At 32.8% G+C, this 25,503-nt stretch overlaps 5 protein-coding genes across 5 annotated transcripts; 2 read left to right on the top strand and 3 right to left on the bottom strand.

The window, feature by feature from the left end:
• The first annotated feature begins 710 nt into the window (after positions 1-710).
• LOC138313041 (heavy metal-binding protein HIP-like) lies at positions 711-2,071 on the top strand. The gene is made up of 3 exons (XM_069253700.1): positions 711-821; positions 996-1,263; positions 1,557-2,071. Exons 1-3 carry the CDS (start codon positions 711-713, stop codon positions 1,940-1,942), a joined length of 765 nt encoding a protein of 254 aa, XP_069109801.1. The 3' UTR covers positions 1,943-2,071.
• A 12,413-nt stretch (positions 2,072-14,484) lies between these two features.
• On the bottom strand, positions 14,485-17,919 carry LOC138313038 (uncharacterized). The gene is made up of 2 exons (XM_069253697.1): positions 17,803-17,919; positions 14,485-16,844 (listed from the first exon to the last, which is right to left on the bottom strand). Exons 1-2 carry the CDS (start codon positions 17,864-17,866, stop codon positions 15,910-15,912), a joined length of 999 nt encoding a protein of 332 aa, XP_069109798.1. The 5' UTR covers positions 17,867-17,919; the 3' UTR covers positions 14,485-15,909.
• Positions 17,920-18,281: 362 nt separating this feature from the next.
• LOC138313037 (uncharacterized) lies at positions 18,282-22,850 on the top strand. The gene is made up of 3 exons (XM_069253696.1): positions 18,282-18,463; positions 18,930-19,043; positions 19,432-22,850. Exons 1-3 carry the CDS (start codon positions 18,282-18,284, stop codon positions 22,229-22,231), a joined length of 3,096 nt encoding a protein of 1,031 aa, XP_069109797.1. The 3' UTR covers positions 22,232-22,850.
• A 1,105-nt stretch (positions 22,851-23,955) lies between these two features.
• Positions 23,956-24,471, bottom strand: LOC138313040 (clumping factor A-like). Its single transcript, XM_069253699.1, has one exon. It carries the CDS (start codon positions 24,469-24,471, stop codon positions 23,956-23,958), a length of 516 nt encoding a protein of 171 aa, XP_069109800.1.
• Positions 24,472-24,482: 11 nt separating this feature from the next.
• Positions 24,483-25,299, bottom strand: LOC138313039 (clumping factor A-like). Its single transcript, XM_069253698.1, has 3 exons — positions 25,282-25,299; positions 24,805-25,200; positions 24,483-24,704 (listed from the first exon to the last, which is right to left on the bottom strand). The coding sequence occupies exons 1-3, from the start codon at positions 25,297-25,299 to the stop codon at positions 24,483-24,485; spliced, it is 636 nt and encodes a 211-aa protein (XP_069109799.1).
• Positions 25,300-25,503: the final 204 nt, after the last annotated feature.

The raw sequence follows: 25,503 nt of genomic DNA, 5'->3' as shown, positions 1-25,503 counted from the left end.
AGATTTCAGTATGAACCCAAACCAAACAAGTATGAAATGAGGTTTTATTATCACGTACATACTAGATATAAACTGCATCTATCCACTCTCACCATTGAAACCATTGTATGCAACTTACAATTCGTGTGTTCGAAGACCGTTACCTAATAAAGCATTTGATTGACATTGTCTTTAATCAAACTAGAAGATATTAGAAATTGGTTTTTATTTTTCTAATTAAATGGATTTCTTTGTTTCCGTGTTTTACATATATCTGTGCTCGTTTATATTAACATATTGTATGTATACCTTTAGACAGTAAAGCAAACCAAATTATGTTTGTGTTCAGTACCTAATAACCAGAATCAAATGAGGAAATGGAAATATGGAGTTGTTGTTAGTGCTTATGTGCATTTTTTTTTTTGTCGTGATCAGTGAGTAGTATGCTTGTCTTATCTAACATTTAGGAGATGGAGTTTAATGTAAGGAAGATACCTCAGACTACAAACTCAAATCGTTGGTTAATATTTGTTGTTTGGTTTCGTTACCAAAATATTAGATAGATGTCTTAAAACACACTAACAATTAATTTAGAATAAAGACTGTAACTGTGTCCCCTTATCTATAAGTCAAAGAGTTTGTCTACATAAAACTTAGATCAGGGCCTTATCTGATACTTTATATACGTGTTGCTGTTTAATCGGAATCATTCTCAGACGATATTTGTGAACATGGCACAGTGGTTTGTGTTTACGGCGTGCGTCCTAATACTGGATGTGTCGTTTGGTCTAGCCAGTCCTTCTATGGTTGGAGATGGGTCTACTGATCCAGTGATGCTTCAGGTCCAACGGATCCTGCTAAAATACGAGGCTCAAATAGGTAACATAAAACACCATGTTTACTGGAATTATTTCATATTTATTTTCGTTTTGATACCAGTCGGTTTATACTAAATGTCTCGTCATGCTTATATGTAAATAACATAATCTGTAAATTTTACGTTTTGCAATATACAGAGGCCCTCCAAAAGGAAAATATCCGACTTGCAGAGAAATCTTCTACTCTCGAAGGAGAAGTTAAATTTCTTCAAGAGAAAACTGTTTCACTTGAAGAGAAAAATCGTAACTCTCGAAGACAAAATCACTTCATTAGAACAAGATCAGCCTAAACATGAAAAGCCTACTGCTGACAAGGAAGAAATCACTAGACCGTGTCGAGAAGAATCAGGAGGGATTGGCGAATCCCGATTAACAGATGGTGTCAAGAAAATAAGTAAACGTGTCGGTAAGTCAATGGTATATTAGTTCCAAACACTGTATTTGATTTTTGTTATATGTCCTCGATGAATGTTTCCTGTTTTCTCTATGTTGAGATTTGGAAATTGTCCACCATTTCTGATAAAAGGTATTTTTCTTTTATTTTAAGTTCATATAATGATATATAGATACCTGTCGTTAAAGTTGTCTTCCTAATACACTTATACATCAAGATGATCCTTTCTAAGTCTCTGCACGTCAAATGCAAAATCTAAAAATTCATGTAAATTCATATCACCTAACTTCAAATTTATTTTGTAGACACCAGCACTGACAGTGTAATAGCTTTCCACGCCATTCTCACACACACCGTAACAGATCCAGGTAACCACCACGTCGTGGATTTTAATAAAACTGTTACAAACATCGGTTCTCACTTCAATTCTCAGACGAGCGTGTTTATCTGTCCTGAAGTTGGCGTTTACAAGTTTTCATGGACGATCTCCACGAATAGTAATCATTACATCGTTACAGAATTGGTTCGTAATGGCGAGGTCATAGGAACAAGCAGGAGTGCAGACGCTGACTATGCTTCCACAAGCTCAGCCTCGGCGATAACAATGCTTGTTCCTGGTGACTCAGTTTGGGTACGAGTAACGGCACACAAAGGCGGAGCCGATATCCAAAAGACGCTTACGAATGTTTAACGGATTTCGTCTGCAATAAGATATATAACAACACCTCCCAGTGCATTTTTTATATTCCATGTACGATGTAACATCAATTGTATGTCTTTGGAGGTAAACAAAAAATGTATCAATAAATAGCAAAGTTATTGTTTCAGAGTTTGTGGTATGTCTTTATGTAGTACCAAACAACCTATTTAATTTGGTTTATTGTATTGACGTCCTATTATCAGCCAGGATCTTTTTGTGTGCTCGTCAAACCTAATAATACCAAATTGTATGCTTATTAAATGTAATAAGCCGAACCAAATCACATGCTCCTTAAAGCAAACTGAAGAAATTGCTACCGTGTATGCTGTTGAAAATGAATGAGCATTATAACATTTAATATTACTCTGTGTCGGATGAAAATGCTAGATATTTCATCAACAAAACACTAATATAATATTTGGCATATTACAGTGTTTTATCATTTTCATTACTTCTTGTAAGTATACTCAAACCTCATACATAAGTCATTATTTTAAAAAGCTTAAACGCGAATTATATATTAGAATTATATTAGAATTTCCATTATTCATAGAAAAATTAAAATTAACAGCATATTTTGACTGTATTGAAATCTTATACATACATGTATTTATAAAAGAGCATCAACATCATTAAAAATTGGTATGAGGTTCATGGATCTGAGCCTAGTTTCATGAACATTCCTTAACTTAAATTTCCCCATAGAAAAGCATTACAAAGTTAAGGCCTACCTTAAAATGTGTAATGCATTCCTATGGAGAATTTTAAGTTAAGGAATTCCTTAAATTTAAGAAATGTTCCTGAAACTGGACCCAGATGGTAAGTCTTTATAAAAACGTTAATTAGTGTTTAGTCATGATAATATTGTGATGTTGTACTAAGCTTATATGTAGAGTTTATATTATCATCTGTCAATCCCTATGTAGTTATTTCGGATTTGACCAAAGTGTCAAAGTAAATGTGCTAACTGATGTGCCGAGAACGCCTTACACTTTAGATTCTGTTTAAAGTCCCATTATGCTTTCACCAAACTTTGCTAAAATATACATTAACATCCCTTATGGAAGGTTCTTCATTTGGTTTCTTTCCAATGAAGATAATTACGCAATAATCAATTAGTAAAGAATTCTTAAAATAGAATGGGTTGATTTGCATAGTTAAAAATACCTCGTGTATACGTATATGTTTGATACCCGGATATAGTAAACAAAACAAGCATGGCCGAGACAGAGGGCAGTTTTGAGGAAACGGTGAGCAATACCATGTTCTATAATTGTTTTAGTATATGATACATATTAGATTTCACAGATTATAAATGTGTCCTGTCAAAGGTTACATATAGTTTATATAAAGCTTAATACAAAATACGTATTAATCGAAAAAAATAGTGGATGTAAATAGTGAAATGCATACATGGGGCACCATATGGGGTATTTTATCGTATAAATATATAAACACGTGGCCGTGTCAATTTTGGTGATGATCGGTTGATTTTCTTTCCTCTCGTGTAATAATTTGAGATAAATACAGTATTAATCCAAAACTATATATAGATAAATAAATATTATGATACTACTAATCTATTCATAATTTGAGAGTAAGGAGAGCACAGTATATCTAAATACTTAGAACATACGTAAAGAGGTGGACTAATAGCTTACTATATACATGTATTATAAAAACTGCTTTCTATTTATTCTTTGGATATTTTATAACGATATTCGTTTATGAAATATCTGATAGTACATGCATGTACATATAGATGAAAAGATCACTGGAATCGACGCTAGTCGAGATACATCAATCTGTATGTTGAGACATGTCTGTTATATTACTTTGTTATGATCAACACGGTTACTATATGTATAACCGTTATTTGTAAATATATGTATACATAACGTATATATACAATCTATTTGACTATATATATATATATATAATTCTCAGTATTCATGTTACCCAGCAGATATGTAAGAATCCAAGTCCTTAATTGACATATATATACCGTTGCTATTACCTCCTTTATTCTTGTTATCAAATAATACATGTAAACTTTTTATGGTATATTTCCAACCGGGTGGGGGGTGGGTGGGGGGGGGGTGGGGTGGGCTAATACCGATTTCCGTCGAGATTTCATTTCTGTATAATTAACTGATTAAATGTTTCTTGATTACGTTTTCGTGCATTTAGAAAAGGATCATTTTACATTTCATCAGAGTATGCGTGTATATACATCAACTAGTGATTATCCAGGTGCATGAGTCTTAATTATCATTGAATGGGCATTTTTGAATATAGTCCTACAATTTTATGTACACGGAGCGAATTAAACTAATCAAAGACTCGCATCTATATTAGTACAAACGTCAGTATTAGAGTGAACTAAGGGGATATAAATATTGTCAGACTATTGGAGTTTCATCATTAAAAAGACACAACATATATTATTTTGACCCTTTGATTCTACCTGGTGGATTATCATTTGCCGTCGGTACGTAATTCTTACATGTACGTAGTAATAAAGAAAAAGGAATTGAACACGAAATTTCTCTAATTTCACGAGTGTGCATTCCATTTTACGCTGAACGTGAATTATGTTTATTAGCATTCAGCCCATTTGTTTTTTCATAGGAAAAGTTCGATTTATGGAGCAAGTCTAAAAGTTTATGCGCTAAATAAAATATGTGAGAAAAAATAAGTTTCGTGATGCCTGCTATGACTTTATTTACAGTCTTATTTAAAACGGATATTTTTCCCCATTTTCTCTTCTTTTAATGAAGGACTGATCCAGGTTTTCTTTAGCTGTTTTGGTATACTTTTCCACCAGATCTTCTTCACTTGATGAACTGTATAGAAATCATTAACGGACTGTTTATATACTCCATTTCTTAATTAGTACTATTCACTCAAACCAAACTATTCTACATTTTGTACATGCATTCCTAATTTTCCTGTCCCGTGCATGCAATGAATTATGAGATAAATATGAATCACATTTGGCCTACATGTGGTTCATGCACTGGTGTTTGGCTCGTGACATTTTTTCTCTTTATAATATTGACACAGTTATTACATTACATTTGTACATGTATGTATAATATAGAGATAAAAAAAAGTCTATAGAGCCAGAAAACCTGTGGTTCATATACATGTATCTTTACAATGTAGCCATAAACTAGTATTAGTATGAATATATGTTTATAACACATAGTAATTTTATGCTACTATGTGGATTGTACTCAGTTATAATTCATTGATCTTTGTCACTTAGATCATTTGGTATGTGGTGAGAAAATCCGATAAATGCCGATACGTCGTTGACCCATGTTCTGTTCTCAAAGGGAATAAACTTTTACATTTTCGGTCTTCGATGGAGTAGAACATGTAGGCTTTCCAGACTTCGTATGTATGTATCTACAATACATTACATTCGCAGTATTATAAAAATAAACAAAGTGTAATATCTTATAGCAGGTACGACATGGCGTGTTTGTGTTTACTTTCATTTGTTTACGAGTTTTGTCGAGTCACCCGATTTGGGAGGCCTCGTCAGGTAACACAAACGTACTGTGTGCGGTTTTCGATTACACAAACGTGTGGTTCGTATTTTCGATGTACATTTCAATAAAGCTAGATTAGACCCTTATAGGCATCTATAAATCTTAATTACAAAATACATAAGATCAGCAAATACCATTGTAATTATATTTTGTTAATTGCTGATTGCTTTCCATTCAAGAACAAACACTTTTAGAATAGTTTTAGCCTAGTATATGTTTATATAGAAACTTAAAATGTAATTGTACATGCATTGTACAACATGTATTTGTAAGGTCCACGCGTGGAATTCGTGGTTTCGTAACGTTGCAGCCGATACGCGATCGAGTGTAATGCAACTTGACCGCTAAAATTGTCGTTGTTTGAAGAACGTGCAACGTGGTGAAGAACGGACCCATGTGTGTTCGCTGACAACGTATTTGGGAGTCTATCAGTGCGTTCGCCATGCACGATGTTAGAAGTTTGTTAAGGAAATTCCACTTTTTTGTGCCTACGCATGCGTACTAGATGAAATTGTTTTGCTCTGGGATATCCGGAACTACGGATTTCCCCCTCTCGAAGAGGGGTTTTCTATTGTTTTTAAATTACATTGGAAAATTTTTTACAGCTGGAAATAAGGTATATGCTCATTTTCAGCAAAGTTTGGTATTAGCGATATTTTCACCCCAAAACATAATGTGATATATGCAATCCTACTTAATTCAGCAAAGTTGGGTGTTTAGACGAACAAGCATACTTTATGACGTATCATATTTTTATTATGAAAAATTATTTTGGTGCAGTACAAGAATTGTTCAAATATTAGAAATCATATAAGATCATTTCGAATATTGAAAATAAAATGTTTATATCAAAGACCATTTCACGTAGAATGCACATGACATGGTCATGGAATGAAGGGGTCCACTAAGGAACAGGTTTGACATGCTAAACATTGAACAAGCTATCTGATTTTAGTTTAAATCAAGGTGATTTCTTTTTACTAGTTGTGTAGTTAGTCAGGAATATTTACAATATCTTCAAACTAATTAAATATTATACATATGGTCCAATTATGTAAAGAATTATTGTTAATACTCTTTACGAACATACGTAATTCGGGAGCAAACCAAATTGTATGTATATGTAAAATACCTAGTAATAACCACGAATTTTCAGTGAGTATCTTGATAGGAAATGGAAAATTGGCAGTTTTTTAGAATTCTCGTGTATCATCCAGGCAAATTAACTATATTCAAACATTTTTTTGTATTGATCAGTGATGTACAATTGAATGAATTGTCTTATCGAATTGTATGTATGAATTAGGAAAACATGTTTAATTTAATGTAATGGAAGTACATCAGATCAGTTACAAACTCAATCCATACGTTGGTTAAAATATTTTTGTTTGGTTTCTTTACATCGAAGTATTGAGATAAGGATGTCTTAAAACTAACTTCCACAATTAATTTGGAATAAAAGACTTGTATTAACTATGACCCCTTATCTATAAGTCAAACAGATTTGTACTACATAATTTAAATTAGATCAGTTACTGGCCTTTTTGATACTATTATATACGTGTTTCAGTTTTTAATCGGAACTATTCATAGTCGAGCCTTTGTGAACATGGTACGTTTTTTCACTTTTTTCACGGTATGTAAGCATCCAGAATACTGGATGTCAGTCGTTAAAAGGTCTAGCCAGTCCATTCACATATGTTGGAGATGGGTACTACTGAATCCAATTGATCATTCAGGTCCAATACCTTAAAACACGAGGCTTTAAATAGGTAACATCAACCGCCATTTTTACCTGGAATTATTTCATATTATCCATTTTCGTTTTGATACCAGTCGGTTTATACTAAATGTATTCATGCTTTATGTAAATAACATAATCCAGGTAAATTTTTTACGTGTCTATTTGACATCACATAAAAATGTAGAGGCCCTCCAAAAGGAAAACAAACTTGCATGAGAAAATCTTTCTACTCTCGAAGGAGAAGGGTTATATTTCTTCGAGAGAAAACTGTTTTTTTGAATGAGAAAACGTAATTCTCGAAGTATACAACAATCATTTGTAGATAAACATGATTTGAAACAGGATCAAAGCCTATCTGCCAAAACAAGTAAAAAATCACTGGACCGTGTCCAGAATAGTCAAATCTAACATGGTAAATTAAGGAGTATCATGATATTAAATCTCACTGATATTATGAAGTTTATCATATTAAATTATTCAAATAAAAAGACTGCAGACTATGAACGTGATTACTGATCGGATGTAAAACAAAAGCTTTCCTATAAACGTAATTAGGTTTACAATGAATCACGTTCCAGTACGTGAATCTTCTGAACGTGAAATTTGAGAAACTGAATCATTTATTCTAATATTTATCATGATGCTGTTTTTCATTTCAAAGTGGCTATTTATTTCTTTCTCAACATGAAATTTGTTTTCATAGGAAAAGTTATTGCTTTTATTTTGTAAATTTTATGCGAGTTAAATAATGAATATGTGTTGTAAGTCTTGGTATATTGTGTTCAAAACCTGAAATTACCATTTACCATTTTAAACGGATATTTTAAAGAGATGTTTTCTCTTAGTTAAAATTTAGAAAGTATTGATGCCTCCAGGTTTTCTGATAAGATACATGCTTTTACCTTTTGTTAAATGGTAATAATTGACTTCCATAAATTATCAAACTTGCAAATCTTCGAATGACACATTTGTAAAATATTAACTAAATTTTTCAACAGTCTAATCATCCACATCAGATTATTAAAACTTCCAAAATTCATATGGCTTAAGTTCATATCACCTACATTAGAAATTTAAACTTTTTTGTACACCAACACTGACAGTATAAATAGCTTTCCAAACGAAATTTAATCACACACCATAACAGATCCAGGTACAACTCAACGTATTTTCAGTTTGATTAAAACTGTTACAAATATCGGTTCCCACTAACAAAATTCTCAAACGAGAATTATTTACTCCTGAAGTTGGTGTTTACAAGTTTTCATGGATATCATACACGGAATAGTAATCATTTACATCTTACAGAATTATTTTCGTGACTGGCGAGGTCATAGGATCAAGCAGGATTTTGCAGATCGACACTGAATGCTTCCACAGGAGTTTTCAGCCTCGTGCGATAACAAACGCTGGTTCCTGGTGACTCAGTTTGGTACGAGTATCAGGACAAGTATAATGGAGCCGATATAGTAATCTCGCTTACGATGTTTCAACGGATTTCTGTCTGCATGGAATAGATATAACATTTAACACCTCCATGCATTTTTATATTCCGATGTACAATGTCTCTTTAATGGTCTAATCAATTGTATGTTTATGGAGGTAAAAAGTAGGCTAAACAATAAAACAAAGTATTATTGTCTCATAGTTTGTGGTAAGTTTGTATTTTGTATGTCCAAACAAACCTAGTTTAATATGTAGTTTATTGGAATTTACGACTATGGCGGTTTTGAAGGATACTTTTTCAATGTTTTACGTCAAACCTAATAAAACCAAATTATATGCTATTATCATGTAAAAAGTGCCGAACGTACAAATCACATGCTCCTTAAAGTTCAATAGTGAAGAAATTGCTACCGTGTTCCACACGGTTGACAATGACATGTAGCATTATAACATTGTCTTATGTTACTCTTTTTCGATGTCATAAAATTTAGTTATTTGTATCAACAAAACACTAATTTGTAATATTTTGGCATAATTTCATGTTTTATCTATTTTCAATCTTTTGTACAAGTATACTCAAATCATACAAATACCTGTTTTTTTAAAATGTAATAATTGCTTGTTTTATGTTATCATTGATTTGAACAAAAAAAACTCGTTTTTGTCTAATGTTTTCATATTTATTGTTCTATATTGAAACTACAGGTGTAACTAACAGATGTTCTAACATGAATCTATGTAAAATCCACGGGTTGGAATTTCATTAATTTTAGAAAATTGGCTTCAGCAGTCATATTTTGATCATGTATTGAAACTTGATTTCATAACATAATTCATTATTAAAAGGAAACATCAAAATTGGTGATGAGGTTCATGGACCCTTAATCCACCAAGTTTCTTTGAACACCACAATGATACTGGGAAATTTCCCCATAGAAAAATTCCTAAGTTAAGGGAAAAATCAGCAAAGTTTCTGGATATGGATTAATTTCACTTTTTTCCTGTAAATTTAAAAAACGCATGTTGAATAATATGAAAGGGGGCGGATATTTGTAAGCGTTTTCTGATCATTTAATTGAAGTGTTTAATATACCTGATAAAAATGTAATGTTACTCATATTAAGCAGATGTCAGTTTCAAAATGGAATATCTCTGTACAATCCCTAGTAATGTAGAGCAAAATTTGGATATTAACAAATGATATATTTTGATGCCGGTTTGTCACTCAAAGACTAAATGGTGGCTAATTACTTTCAAACAATATCATATTGTTACGTTTTGAGAGTATTTGTGATATTTTCATTGCTAGCAGATTTGACCTAAAGAACCAAACCAAGAACCAAGTATGGAAGACACATATAATATCATCACAGTCACAGTTTAGACAGAAACTGCATACAAGAGAATCACCATTTGATTAATGAATATATAGACAGTTAACATTTACGAGATGCAAAGTTACAATCCATCGTATGTGGTGTCATCAAAGACCGTTATCATAATAGAAAGCATTTTGATTGACATTGATCTTACTGAAAAGCAGGGTCAGTAAGTACTAAGGTATTTATAGGAACCATTCGAATTTCATTTAGCTTTCTAGTTAAATCACGGTTGCAGCATTCTTTTTTTCACATTCTCCGTATGTAATGCAAATATTTACATATACCTGTAGCGCTATAAAATATTGTTTAACGTTCTATTATCGGCCAGGTTGTATTGTTATAGATCTTTAACATAGTAAATTGAGCAAACCAAATTGTACTGGTTTGCACAGTAGACTAATAACCAGAATTTTTCTCAAATGAGGTTTAAATGGAAATATGGAGTTTGTTTTACAGTGCTCGTGCATCCTATGCAAACTTTAACAGCAAACATTTTTTGTCGTGAATCAGATGTCAGTAGTATGCTTGTTCTCTAACATTTTGGGAGATGGAGTTTAATGTAAGGAAGATGGTCAGACTACAAACTCAAATCGTTGGTAAAATAAGGTTGTTTGAGTTTCATTAAGCATAATCGAAGTATTTAATACTTGTCTTAAACACACTAACAATTAATTTGAATAAAGACTGTAACTGTGTCCCCTTATCTATAAGTCAAAGTGTTTGTCTTACATAAAACCTTAGATCCAGGGCCTTATCTGATACTTTATATACGTGTTGCTGTTACTCATTTATCGGAAATCATTCCAGAAACGACATTTGTGAACATGGCATGGTGGTTTTTGTTTACTGTGCGTGACATCCTAATACTGGATGTGTTTGGTCTACAGCCATTCCTGTCTATGGTTGTAGATGGGTCCACTGATCTTAGTGTTGCTTCAGGTCCAACGTCTCCTGCTAAAACACGAGGCTCAAATTTAACAAACAACATCGAATTCGTTAATTTAAACTGGAATTATTTCAGTTATTTATAACTTTCGTTTTGATACCATTCGGTTTATACTAAATATTTCTCATGTCATGCTTCCCAAATATGAAATAACATAATCTGTAAATTTTACGTTTTTTGCAATATACAGAGGCCCTCCAAAAGGAAAACATCCGACTTGCAGAGAAATCTTCTACTCTCGAATGAGAAAAATTTCTTCAAGAGAAAACTGATTTTCACTTGAAGAAAAAATTGTAACTCTCGAAGACAAAATCACTTCATTAGAACAAGATCAGCCTAAACATGAAAAGCCTACTGCTGACAAGAAGAAATCACTAGACCGTGTCGAGAAGAATCAGGAGGGATTGGCGAATCCCGATTAACAGATGGTGTCAAAAAAAAAGTAAACGTATCGGTAGTCAATGAAGTGTCATATCATATTAGTTATCAACACTGTATTGAATTTTGTTATATATTGTACGATGAATTTCCTGTTTTCTCGATAATGATGTATTTATTTGAAAGATTCTGACGGTAAAATATACTGAAAAGTGAGATCATATATTCTTGAAACCATTGGAGCTTCGATACTTTCTTTAAATAAATCTTCTGTATTGTTTTCAAATTATGCTTTTATTAAATTCACATAATGAACTATGAAATATATTTTAGATGGCTATCAATTTAAGCTTTTAAATTTATTTTTCTAAGTGAACTCTATTTCCTAATTCAGACCTGTTTTTATGTATGTTGCGATTCAAGATTGCCAATTTCTGATAATCAATCTTTTATTTCTTTTTCATGTCAATGTCATGCCTATTATAAAATGCAACTAATCACAACTTTCATGTAAAGTATTGGTCAATGATCTCCTAACATCAAATTTATTTCATAATAAATGTCACCTCATCAGTTTTATACTTTGTGTTATTTTGCATGTACACCAACCACTGACAGTGTAATAGCTTTCCACGCCATTCTCACACACAACGTAACATATCCAGGTAACAAACCATCTTGTTCAAAGTTTGAAAAAACTGTTATGAAATATCGGTTCTCACTTCACATTCTCAACGAAGCGAGAATTCACACATTAACCTGATTAGTGCAAATTGGCGAACTATTTACAAGTTTTCATGGATGTTTGAGTACACGAATAGGGTAAGATTACAGAACGCTGGTATACAGAATTGGTTCGTAATGGGCGAGGTCATAGGTCAACATAGATTGGACAGAATGACTATGCTTCCACAAGCTCAGCGTCGAGCAATTAAACAATGCTTGTTCCTGGTGACTCAGTTTGGGTACAGTAACGGCACACAATAGCGGAGCCGATATCCAAAAGACGCAATTACATGATTTTAACGGATTTCGTCTGCAATAAGATATATAACAACACCTCCCAGTGCATGTTTTTATATTCCATGTACGATGTAACATCAATTGTATGTCTTTGGACTGGTAACAAACAAAAAATGTATCAATAAATATAAAAAGTTATTGTTCAGAGATTTGTGGTATGTCTTTATTGATTAGTATGATAGAGTACCAAACAACCTATTTAATTTGAAATTTTATCATTGTATTTACGTCCTATTATCAGCCAGGATCATTTTTGTGTGATTTCGTCAAACCTAAACATAAATACCAAATTAATATGCTTATTAAATGTAATAAGCCGAATCCAAATCACATGCTCCTTAATGTAGTGCAAACTGAAGAAATTGCTACCGTAGTATGCTGTTGAAAATGAATGAGCATTATAACATTTAAATATTACTCTGTGTCGGATGAAAATGCTACCTAGATATTTCATCAACAAAACACTAATATAATATTTGGCATATTACAGTGTTTTATCATTTTCATTACTTCTTGTAAGTATAACTCATAACCCATACATACATTTGTCATTTGTCTATTTAAGTTAAATTGTTAATCATCATTTTGTTCATAAAATTTTGAATTCACAAAAAATAATTAAAAGTTCACTTTTCAAATTGATATTAAATTTCATTATTCATAGAAAATTAAAATTAACAGCATATTTTGACTGTATATGAAATCTTATACAGTCGAATGTATACATGAATCAATTTATAAAAGAGCATCAACATCATTAAGAAAATGGTATGAGTAGTTCATGATTGAGCCTAGTTTCATGAACATTCCTTAACTTAAATTTCCCCATAGAAAAGCATTACAAAGTTAAGGCCTACCTTAAAATTTGTAATGCATTCCTATGGAGAATTTTAAGTTAAGGAATTCCTTAAATTTAAGAAATGTTCCTGAAACTGGACCCAGATGGTAAGTCTTTATAGAAACGTTAATTAGTGTTTAGTCATGATAATATTGTGATGTTGTACTAAGCTTATATGTAGAGTTTATATTATCATCTGTCAATCCCAATGTAGTTATTTCGGATTTGACCAAAGTGTCAAAGTAATGTGCTAACTGATGTGCCGAGAACGCTTGCACTTTAGATTCTGTTTAAAGTCCCATTATGCTTTCACCAAACTTTGCTAAAATATACATTAACATCCCTTATGGAAGGTCCTTCATTTGGTTTCTTTCCAATGAAGATAATTACGCAATAATCAATTAGTAAAGAATTCTTAAAATAGAACGGTTTGATTTGCATAGTTAAAAATACCTTGTGTATACGTATATGTTTGATACCCGGATATAGTAAACAAAACAAGCATGGCCGAGACAGAGGGCAGTTTTGAGGAAACGGTGAGCAATACCATGTTCTATAATTGTTTTAGTATATGATACATATTAGATTTCACAGATTATAAATGTGTCCTGTCAAAGGTTACATATAGTTTATATAAAGCTTAATACAAAATACGTATTAATCGAAAAATAGTGGATGTAAATCGTGAAATGCATACATGGGGCACCATATGGGGTATTTTATCGTATAAATATAAACACGTGGCCGTGTCAATTTTGGTGATGATCGGTTGGTTTTCTTTCCTCTCGTGTAATAATTTGAGATAAATACAGTATTAATCCAAAACTATATATAGATAAATAAATATTATGATACTACTAATCTATTCATAATTTGAGAGTAAGGAGAGCACAGTATATCTAAATACTCAGAACATACGTAAAGAGGTGGACTAATAGCTTACTATATACATGTATTATAAAAACTGCTTTCAATTTATTCTTTGGATATTTTATAACGATATTCGTTTATGAAATATCTGATAGTACATGCATGTACATATAGATGAACTATCACTGGAATCGACGCTAGTCGAGATACATCAATCTGTATGTTGAGACATGTCTGTATTATATTACTTTGCTTATGATCAACACGGTTACTATATGTATACGCTGCTATTAAATAGATCATATTAACGAAAAATAACTTAATGAGGTTTTCCAACCGGTTAATGATTTAATTAATGATATTTTAAATTAATTAAAAATTAATTAAAAAAACTGTTAATTTTTAATTTTCTTTTAATTGTCTTCATCACTAGTTTAACAATAATTAAAATCATTAAAATTAATGAAATCAGTGCATGATTAAGAACATTAAAATGATTAATGGTAATGAAAAAACATATTGAAATTTTAATAGCATTATTTTTATCATTAAATTTGTTGAAAGTTATTATGTAATTACAAGGACACGATTTAATGAGAATTTAACAAAAGGTAATGACCTTAAACTTTAACGCTATAAAATTGCAAATAATATTGACAAATCTCCTTCATGGAGACAATATGTTGTTGCTTTAAGAAACTTTTTGTTTCATATTTGTACTATATATTGAATAAAAACATTTTGTACTAATAAATGAATTTGTTGTTATTTGCACACTTGACACATATCACCACAAAGGAAGTCAGTAAACATATATAGGTGATCTAGATATAATTATACCACAATTAGAATAAAGTTCAGAAATTCAATGAATTCTCAAGTTGAAAAATGATCAATGAATTATTAGCCATGAAAAATAATCACTTAATATAGTCATGCATTTGGCAGACGCGGACATATGGACAGACTAATAACCAGCCGATTAGTAAAAGATTACACATGAATAATATGCAAGGCCTTAACTATAGTTTGTTCTTTGTGCACAGATTAAACTAATTATAATCTGAGCTTGATTCAGAATAACTCTCGCGCTGTACCTTCTTCCTTAGGTACATTTTGATAAAATTTAATATTTTTTCAGTTTCAATGTTTTCTATCCAGCCTTCTATTTTTCCATTCACTCGTCGAATGTCAACATTGTTTTGCAACATGGTCACCTGATACCGCTGGTCAGGGTTCTTTTGCTGGTCAGCATTGTTCAATAAAACGCTTTGTTGGGTAAATGTCAATTTTACAGCCTCTCCTGTATTTTTGGCTATGGGTTTACAACAGTTAATCACCATTAAGCCATTTGAAATCAGGAGGGCACCAAGAAAAAACTCCCCACCCCCCATTCATATAAACATGCACGTGCAGATTCTGGATTATCAGTTGTACTCTTCCTTTTTAGATCTGTGCGTGTATGTTTTACAGTTTGTTTTGCAATAGCAGAGTTTTTTGGTTTAGATGACACAGTTGAAGCTTTGGAATTATCTCCCTTAGACTTGGCACACATAGATGACACAGTTGAAGCTTTGGAATTATCTCCCTTAGGCTTGGCAAACATAGATGACACAGTTGAAGCTTTCGAATTATCTCCCTTAGGCTTGGCACACATAGATGACACAGTTGAAGCTTTCGAATTATCTCCCTTAGGCTTGGCACACATAGATGACACAGTTGAAGCTTTCGAATTATCTCCCTTAGGCTTGGCACACTTAGATGACACAGTTTAAGCTTTCAAATTATCTCCCTTCGGCTTGGCACACATACTACTCCTGATATCCTGCTGACTTTTCTTCAATGGGTTACCCCCTGTACAACTTATTCTGTCTTTTCTCCACATGATAATTTTTTTAAGTATTGATTGAGAGAAAACAGTTTCTCCATCACATGGTGCAGGCAGATCAAGATCTTCGTCAAGTAATGCTAGGGTATCCACACTTACATAGGTAACTAATATTTCACAAAAACCTCCTTTTTGTCCTAGGTATGTGCCTTTACCAATAATTTTATTTCTTTTGGACAAAATTTGAACATTTTCTCCCTCGGTTAACTTTGAATGCTGTCCTGATGATGAGCTTGATGAGGCTTTTACCGAGCTAATTGCAGGCTCTGACCATGCAGCTGAAGCATTATGGGTCTTATGAAGTTTCCTCTTTCCATTTAGAATATCACGTAAATATTTCCTACGATTGTTCAAGGCAGCATTTAAGCGCCTAAATACATCTCTCCTGTATCCCCTCAGCTGAGGGCATGCTTGTACAATGGTTTCAAAGAAATGTTCTTGCTTTCTTTCTGATATTTCACACATTGGCAACGCCTTTTTCCAAATCCTTGCAGCCTTTGCTGAATCCCGTAACAAACCCATAAAATAGGCCTGAGAAGCAGTAGGTTTACCTCGTCTTTCTTTGAAAGATAGCATCTCCCTAGCATCATATTGTACCGATTGACATTGTGTTTGGTTTTCGACAGATGCATGTTCTTCAACATGGGTCCTGGATTTGTCACTTGCAACTGGTTTGATAGGTGAACTACATATACTATCACTTGCTTGTTTCAAATATTGTCTTATGAGGAAACGGTCCTTAAATGATTTTAAGATGGCAATGTCATTGATATCTCCTTCAGTAAATAAGCTGATATCAGATAAGGTAATCCCATTTTCTGAAAACAAAAAAAAATAAGATTTGAATTGGAAGGAAATCTTTGTGTAATGTGTAATTTAAGATATGTATGGGGCCCTAGACTCCCCTGACCAGTGCTCGAACAAAAAACACGGTTTTCGGCAGTTAAAATTAAAATAGTAAGCAATGGTTGATGTTTGTATTATTGTAACTTAGGACAGACTTATGAAGAATATTTTCAACAAATTAAAATTAAGTTCACGTGTTGGTTTTTTATGACAGCGAGTCAAAGGTCACTGTCAAAATGGCGGAAATTACGTAAGAAGGGACCAGTCCTCGAATAAAAATATAAACATTGTATTTTATGACACGTTTTCTACCTAATCTGGTATATTTATATCTTAATTTCACAAAACAGCAACAAACAATAGTTTCTAAGTCATCTATTTCATGGGTAATGCACCGGAAATCACGGATTAATTAACACGCGTTTATTGAACCAAAATTGATGAAATCACATTTTTTCGTTATTCATTCCAAAAACATGTTGCGATTGTTATTTTTCTCTAAGAAGATAAGTTTTGTTATCATTTTAACATTAATTAAATATTTTTAGAATATTTCTAACTTTTCATGCGATGCTGTTTATTTTGGCGATCGTCAATTTTGTGATTTGCCGTCAGGTGTCGTCTGCTCATATTCAAATTACGGAACTGCTTAGCGAACTTTTTTCTTATTGCCAGAAGAAAAGTGTCAACACACATCCTAATTATTATGCACCTTAAACAAAAGAATCGACTGATTTTAGGAATGAGAAGCGAAAAATAAAATAGGTGTTCGAGCACTGTCCTGTTCGAGAACTGGTCAGGTGAGTCTATGCAAAATGTTGCAGAAAAAAACCCCAGTTTATTCAGCAATAGCAACGTACTAAGTCATTTTAGTCATTAGGAATATGCGTTACGTTAGGTTAGCTTATTGTTTACAAAAAAAGTATTTACCTTGCAAACTTGTCAATGCTTCCACCGATAGTCCAGGGATGTTTAACTTTATCTCGTCACACATTTTGCATCCGCAGTCAAATCGTCAAATCTTCGTCCCAAACCCTCCCACGTGACGACGCAACGCGCGAAATTTTATGATCGGTGTCGACTAGAAATAGCCCCCAACTATTTATACGTGTAAGCGAGAAGGTAGTCTTCTCATTAATTACATTGAATTTGCGTTCATTCTTTACGTTTTGTATAAATAAATGAAGCTTGAAATGTATTTTAATTTTCATAATACAGGTCATTTAAACAATTTTTGACTTGTACATTTATATAGGGAATATTTTCGTATGCGCACCAGTATTGGGTCTCAGTCATACAAACGCTTACGATCTGTTGCATTTCGCTACCTACTGTTTAAGCGTCTGAACGATTAGTGCTACTGCCTGCCGAAGAGAAAACGATGGACGAAAACGTGACTTAAGCTTGATATGAAGAAAATATGCAACTGCAGACTATGTAAATCTTTACTTAAGCCCATCGATGTCAGAACTTTGAAAGCTCATATTCTTAAATACGGAATATATGAATCAGAATCTCCTGTGTCATCGCCAGTTAAACAAATCAACGTTGATGATGAAAGCTCAAACTCTAGATTTTCGCTGTTGACAGGGTATGTGTAACACATTGTGTTTTCTTGTCACGATCACCAATATCCCATTATATATAAAGGTTAGCGAATTGCTTGTATATTCCCAAACGAAAAACAATTATGAATTTTAACAACACACACTTCTAACACATTATAAATGACATGGATGGGTTGTTTGTCAACTCCAAATGAATCTTTGATATGATGTGATAATGATTGCAGCTACCTATACTTCAAAATGCATATTATGATATATTAAATGATACATGTAATAGTATACTAAAATATCAAATTGAATATTGTGATGTATATATTAAAAAAGTGTATACCAAGATTTAATCTATTACATATTTATATAATAGGAAATGAAAACAAATGTAAAGTATTGATATTTTTGATAAATATACTTAGTTTCATGTAAATATTAATTACCAAACATTTATAATTTATTAATTAAATAATTTACTTAAATTGTAATTTGTTTCAGTCATGATTTTGATGGCGCATCAGTCTTACCACAGTTGTTGGATGATGGGTCTGCGAAAGATGTGTTGGCAGAAGATAGGTCTGCAGAAGATGAAGAAGCCTCACTGGGACCAAGGTATGGAATATATATGGCTTTTTAAAAAAATTTTAGATGGTTGTTTTATAATAAATAATGATCTAGATACTTAGATAATTCCAAGGCCATTTTGATATATATATGGAAGTGAAGACATTTATATCATACTGACATTTTTGGTTATCTTATTTTGATACATAGTGCACACTTTTAGTTATTTTTACAAAAAATCTATACTTTTTATACTTGGTCAAGTTGAGATATAATGCTTTTAAGTATTTATATACACAGATCTTCAATACATCATCATCTCAAATTTGTGTACTCATATATTATACAATATTATACAATCAATAGATTTAAATACTGACTGGTTTATTTTCTATGTTTGTATTGATTTAATAACAAACATTTTGTTTCATTTCAGTTTCAGCAATATCCTTGATGACATCCATACAGCTAGGTCTGATTTGTCAGATGAGGCGACTTCAGAATCTGACGAGGATAATTTCTTCTTGGATTATGACACAGATAGTGATACTGAGGCTTCTCAAGAAGGAAGTGAACAAGAATGGTCTTTCAATTATGACACAAGCATATATGACACAGATATAAATGCTATAACAGAAATTCCAGGCACTAATATCACTATTCTTCAATGGATTGCACTTAATTTTGAGGTTTTTTCTTCTCATCCATCAATAAGTAAAACAGCATTTTCAAGCTTCCTGAATATGCAAGCAAGTATATATGGTTCAAGATTTTCAGATACATGTATTAAACTTCCAAGATCATATTATGAAGCAAGGAAAGTTATTGCACCATATTTAACAAAGAAGAAGATTTTTCATGCCTGTGTAAATGACTGTTTGTTGTTCAGAGACAGTGAGAAGTACAACTATGCAAACTTGACATTATGTCCTAAATGTGGTGAATCAAGATTTGTAGATAATTCTGCAAAATATCTTCAACCTCGACGTAAGTTTATGTACCTCCCGTTTGGACCAAGACTTGCTAGGATATATGGGGATATCAATTTGGTTCAACTGATTCAAGCTCATTCAGGAAGCGAGTTCTTTGGGAATGAAATGTGGGATATTCATCATTCCCCTGTATGGCAAAGTCTATACTCTGAAAATGGATACTTTGCTGGTGATAAAAGTGGTATTTCTCTGTCATTCGAACTTGATGGTGTGAATCCATTTCATAACATCGGAGTAACATACAGCATGACACCTATGCTAATGACCATATTAAATTTACCTCGTCATCAAAGAAATCTATTTCCTTATATATTTCTGATGGGAATTATTCCAGGAAAGGCATGTGGTAAAAGTGAGACATCCAATGTTGGGCCCTACGTGGAAGTACTTGTTGACGAACTGCTGTTTCTCACGACATGTAAGACATACTCTGCTTATGCCAAGGCTCCCGTTGATGTAAAGATAAAACTACTTTTGTTCGTACTTGATTACCCAGGACTCAGCAAACTTTTCAACAAGTTGGGAAGTGGTAGTTTATCAGGCTGCCATTGGTGTAATATAAAGGGACAAAAGTGTAGTCATCTTGATAAAGTTATTTATTTAAACAATCGTCAATATTTGGATGAAAATGATCCAGTTCGTCAAAATGTCAGTTCTTTCATTGATAAAAGACCGGAATTAAAGGAAAAGCCAACACCAAGGGAATTAAATGATGAAGTTCGCTACAGATCTGCGTATGAAAATGCACCAAACAAAACCCGAGCCAGTGTCATAGCAACTGCAACAGGGTGTAAAGGGCCATATGCTCTTATGAAGCTACCAGGGCATAATAGACTCCAAGAAAGCTTACCAGACAGCTGCCACACTATTAAAGATGTAACACAAAATATAATGAATGTAATCACAAACAGAAATGTGAATATACACAAGATAGTGATCTCAGAAAAAGAGAACAATCGTTCACATGTAATAACTTCAACTGCAGAGGAAACAATTGCTCGACTCGGCATAAACAACTGTGTTTCCGAGACCAGGACAAAAGTTACAGATCAGTCTGGTGGAAAAAAGAAGAGGAAAACAAATCAGTCTGACAGTATGATTCGGAATTTGCCAGATGTTTATCCATTTTCATTAACAAAACATGAATTACAAAAGGCAGATGATAGGGCCAAGAGTCTCATCATTCCTCTCTCTGTTGGATTGAAACCTGCACCATTCATAAGTAAACCAGGAAGTCTTAAGTCCCATGATTGGAAAATACTAGCAACAGAAGGGATACTTAAGTTCTGCTTAAGGGATTCACTTTCAGAAAATTGCAGAAATACTTTCTTCTTACTATTAGACTCCATGGCAGAACTGTGTAATGAATGTCAGAAAGTAGATGAAATATGTGATATTGAGAAGCGATTGAACAAGTCTCTTGCTCTTCTAGAAGAATATTTTCCCTCTGTTGTGCAAAACATTACTACTCATCTTCTCCATCACATCCCTGATGGTATACGAGATTTTGGACCAGTATATTCCACATGGATGTATACATTTGAGAGATTTAATTCCTGGATCTGTAAGAGAACATTAAATATGCGATACCCTGAATCAACTGTAATAGAAACATTTATCATATACGATTGGTGTAATTACATGAGGTCATCACTCAGACTTCCAAAAGAGTGTGATATGAATGAAATCTACCAGTTGGAATCAGAAGATACTGTGTCTGACAAGTCGAAAAATAGTGGCACATCTTTCAAACCATCAAAGAGAGTGGAAAAGAACATTCATAAAGCCTGTTTTGCAGGGGATCAAGATGGCTGTGAATGTGATTACAAGAGATTTGGACATTACCAAAGGACTGAACCAAATACCAACAGATGTATTACTTACACAAGCAGTGCAAGGGATTCACATTTGTTGTCAAAGTCATATTTTGTGTGCTTTGAAGAGGATAGAGGACTTCCTGTCAACAAAGTTTCTTCAGGAAAATTTATTGTCTTTGGGGAAATATTGTGCTTTATTGAACATAAAAACAACTCAGTGGCAACCTATTGTGCATGTGTGAAAGCATATTCAACAATCAACTTTGACTCTTGCACAAGAATGTGGTATGCGAATGAAAATAATTTTGCCAAGAATCATGTTTATGTTAACATCAAGAGAATATCATATCCTCTTATAACTGCAAAGGAAAATGGTTATGTGTGGTTTTTAAACAGTTGCAAAGTGCCATTTGCAACCAATGATTGATTACTTAATATCATGGAATGTATCATAACAGTTGATCAGCTACTTGTGTTTGATTGAATGACAATTTTCTTATTAGTTATATGTACGCATTATGTGCCATAATTTTCATACTCATGAATCAAGACAAGCTTTTGATGTTTTATCCAACACTAAAAATTATCAACATTTTGAAAATTACATTTCATTCAACATTTTTACAATGTGTTAAGTAATTATAAAGTGATTTCTGCAGGTATGTTTCAAATAAATAATGTTTACAAGGCATCAATTTGTCTGTCGATTTGAATGATTTTTGCAACTTAATTCATCAAACCTGATGGTTTTCAATAGATTACTACAGAAAAAATACTATGTCAAAATTTTCGCCAAGTTATGGCTTATTTTACTTTAATCCAAATATTTATGTATTTTCTAAATTCTTATTAGCCAAAAACAGTACTTGTCTAGTAGAGCTGATGAGCAACATAAGTTAGAACTTAAATGATCAAGGTTTGATCAGTAACTATTAATTAACATGAAAATTGTTAATAATTACTTAAAATAGCATTAAAATGCAAAAATATTATGTATCACTAAAAGCTCTTTTTATGCCTCAGAAATATATAATTATATAGTATATTAATTATGTATATGTTCATTAAAATCTTTTGTGAAACATTTTAATAGCTCTTAAAATAAATTTTAATGTAGGCTTTTTAGGCATATATTTATATGCAACAAACATCTGCATTAAAATTATTTTTAAGCATTATTAATAATGTGATAATGTTATTAATAATGAAAACTTTTTTTTTAAGGTATGTTTGAATCAACAAGTAAAATTAACAGCAATTAAAATTATTCTTTAACATGTTTGAAAATTTATTAATAACTATTAATTTACTATTCCACAGGAATTAACAAATTTTAATTGTCATTAAAGTTATCAACAAATAAATCCAACACTTTAATTGCTGTTAAAACTCATTTTAATGCATTTGAAACAAACTTTTATTGTCATTTAATGAAATTTTAATGTCAATCATTGCACTTCATTAAAATAAAAAAAACAACATTTAATGATGGAATTTAATGGAATTTTAATAATTAAGACATTTTTAAGAGGTAATTCATGGTTAATTAATGAGAACATCATACAGTAGTGATTATCTGAAATTTGGCTTTAAAATCTGACTCCTTATATTAATCCTTGAATGGGTTACAACCATATATGGATGAAGGGCAACCAAGTTTGTTCAACAAATGACATTTACCTATTTCAGAAACTTACATATTCAACTAAGGAGTTCCTTGTATTATTTATATTAATTGTTAACCACTACTTTATACTGTGACTTTGTTGTTTTGTGCCATGAGTCAGATGACCGTAAAGGCCCATGGGCCTCTTGTTTTTTATGTAAAGCGAGTCATGGGCCTCTTGTTTTATGTAAAGCGAGTTGAAATTGACATCACGGGTAATGCCTTCCTCATCTAAATCAGAACTAGAGTCTGCACGTCTTTTCCTCTTTGAATCTACTTTGCTTGCAATGTCATTCTCGTCATGATCAATGCCTTCCTCATCTAAATCAGAACTAGAGTCTAAATCAGAACCTGTAACGTCTAAATTTCCCTTCTTTGAATCTACTTTGCTTATCAATGTCATTCTCGTCATGATCAATGCCTTCCTCATCACTAATTCTGAACTAGGAGTCTGTACGTCTTTTCTTTGAATCTACTTTGCTATGCTATGTCATTTCTCGGTCATGATCAATGCATTCCTCATCTAAATCAGAACTAGAGTCTGTACGTCTTTTCCTCTTTGAATCTACTTTGCTTGCAATGTCATTCTCGTCATGATCAATGCCTTCCTCATCTAAATCAGAACTAGAGTCTGTACGTCTTTTCCTCTTTGAATCTACTTTGCTTGCAATGTCATTCTCGTCATGATCAATGCCTTCCTCATCTAAATCAGAACTAGAGTCTGTACGTCTTTTCCTCTTTGAATCTACTTTGCTTGCAATGTCATTCTCGTCATGATCAATGCCTTCCTCATCTAAATCAGAACTAGAGTCTGTAGGTCTTTTCTTCTTTGAATCTACTTTGCTTGCAATGTCATTCTCGTCATGATCAATGCCTTCCTCATCTAAATCAGAACTAGAGTCTGTAGGTCTTTTCTTCTTTGAATCTACTTTGCTTGCAATGTCATTCTCGTCATGATCAATGCCTTCCTCATCTAAATCAGAACTAGAGGTCTTCCTCATCTAAATCAGAACTAGAAGTCTGTAGGTCTTTTCCTCTTTGAATCTACTTTGCTTGCAATGTCATTCTCGTCATGATCAATGCCTTCCTCATCTAAATCAGAACCAGAGCCTTCCTCATCTAAATCAGAACTAGAGTCTGTACGTCTTTTCCTCTTTGAATCTACTTTGCTTGCAATGTCATTCTCGTCATGATCAATGCCTTCCTCACCTAAATCAGAACTAGAGTCTGTAGTCTTTTCTTTGAATTATTTGCTTGCATTGTCATTTCGTCATGATCAATGCCTTCCTCATCTATATCTGAATAGAGTCTGTAGGTTTTTTCTTTGAATCTACCCTTTGCTTGGCAATGTCATTCTCGTCATGATCAATGCCTTCCTCATCTAAATCTGAACTAGAGTCTGTAGGTCTTTTCCTCTTTGAATCTACTTTGCTTGCAATGTCATTCTCGTCATGATCAATGCCTTCCTCATCTAAATCAGAACCAGAGCCTTCCTCATCTAAATCAGAACTAGAGTCTGTACGTCTTTTCCTCTTTGAATCTACTTTGCTTGCAATGTCATTCTCGTCATGATCAATGCCTTCCTCATCTAAATCAGAACTAGAGTCTGTACGTCTTTTCCTCTTTGAATCTACTTTGCTTGCAATGTCATTCTCGTCATGATCAATGCCTTCCTCATCTAAATCTGAACTAGAGTCTGTACGCTCTTTTCCTCTTTGCAATCTACTTTGCTGCAATGTCAATTCTCGTCATGTCAATGCTTCCTCACTAAATCTGAAATAGAGTTGTAACGTCTTTTCCTTTGAATCTACTTTGCTGTGCAATGTCATTCTCGTCTATGATCTGCCTTCCTCCATCTAAATCTGAAACTAGAGTATGTTACGTCTGTTCTTTGCTTGCAATATACATTGCTTGCAATGTCATTTCGTCTTGATTCACTGCCTTCCTCATCTAAATCAGAACTAGAGTCTGTAGGTCTTTTCCTCTTTGAATCTACTTTGCTTGCAATGTCATTCTCGTCATGATCAATGCCT

This window comes from Argopecten irradians, unplaced genomic scaffold (genome assembly GCF_041381155.1).
Source record: "Argopecten irradians isolate NY unplaced genomic scaffold, Ai_NY scaffold_0563, whole genome shotgun sequence".
In the NCBI taxonomy this organism is placed as follows: domain Eukaryota; kingdom Metazoa; phylum Mollusca; class Bivalvia; order Pectinida; family Pectinidae; genus Argopecten; species Argopecten irradians.
The sequence above is the reverse complement of the archived record's forward strand: the minus strand, read 5'-3'. Positions and strand labels throughout refer to the sequence as shown.

Bases quoted from the DNA above. Each gene is read 5' to 3' on its own strand.
- LOC138313040 (XM_069253699.1), bottom strand. From the start codon at position 24,471: ATGAGGAAGACCTCTAGTTCTGATTTAGATGAGGAAGGCATTGATCAT.
- LOC138313039 (XM_069253698.1), bottom strand. The intron at 24,705-24,804 runs GTAGATTCAAAG...TTCAAAGAAAAG, and splicing joins ATGACATTGCCAAGCAAAGG to ACTACAGACTCTAGTTCTGA.
- LOC138313041 (XM_069253700.1), top strand. From the start codon at position 711: ATGGCACAGTGGTTTGTGTTTACGGCGTGCGTCCTAATACTGGATGTG. The intron at 822-995 runs GTCCAACGGATC...TGCAATATACAG, and splicing joins CTGATCCAGTGATGCTTCAG to AGGCCCTCCAAAAGGAAAAT. The intron at 1,264-1,556 runs GTAAGTCAATGG...TTTATTTTGTAG, and splicing joins GAAAATAAGTAAACGTGTCG to ACACCAGCACTGACAGTGTA.
- LOC138313038 (XM_069253697.1), bottom strand. From the start codon at position 17,866: ATGTGTGACGAGATAAAGTTAAACATCCCTGGACTATCGGTGGAAGCA. The intron at 16,845-17,802 runs GTAAATACTTTT...TTTTGTTTTCAG, and splicing joins AGCATTGACAAGTTTGCAAG to AAAATGGGATTACCTTATCT.
- LOC138313037 (XM_069253696.1), top strand. From the start codon at position 18,282: ATGAAGAAAATATGCAACTGCAGACTATGTAAATCTTTACTTAAGCCC. The intron at 18,464-18,929 runs GTATGTGTAACA...AATTTGTTTCAG, and splicing joins AGATTTTCGCTGTTGACAGG to TCATGATTTTGATGGCGCAT. The intron at 19,044-19,431 runs GTATGGAATATA...GTTTCATTTCAG, and splicing joins GAAGCCTCACTGGGACCAAG to TTTCAGCAATATCCTTGATG.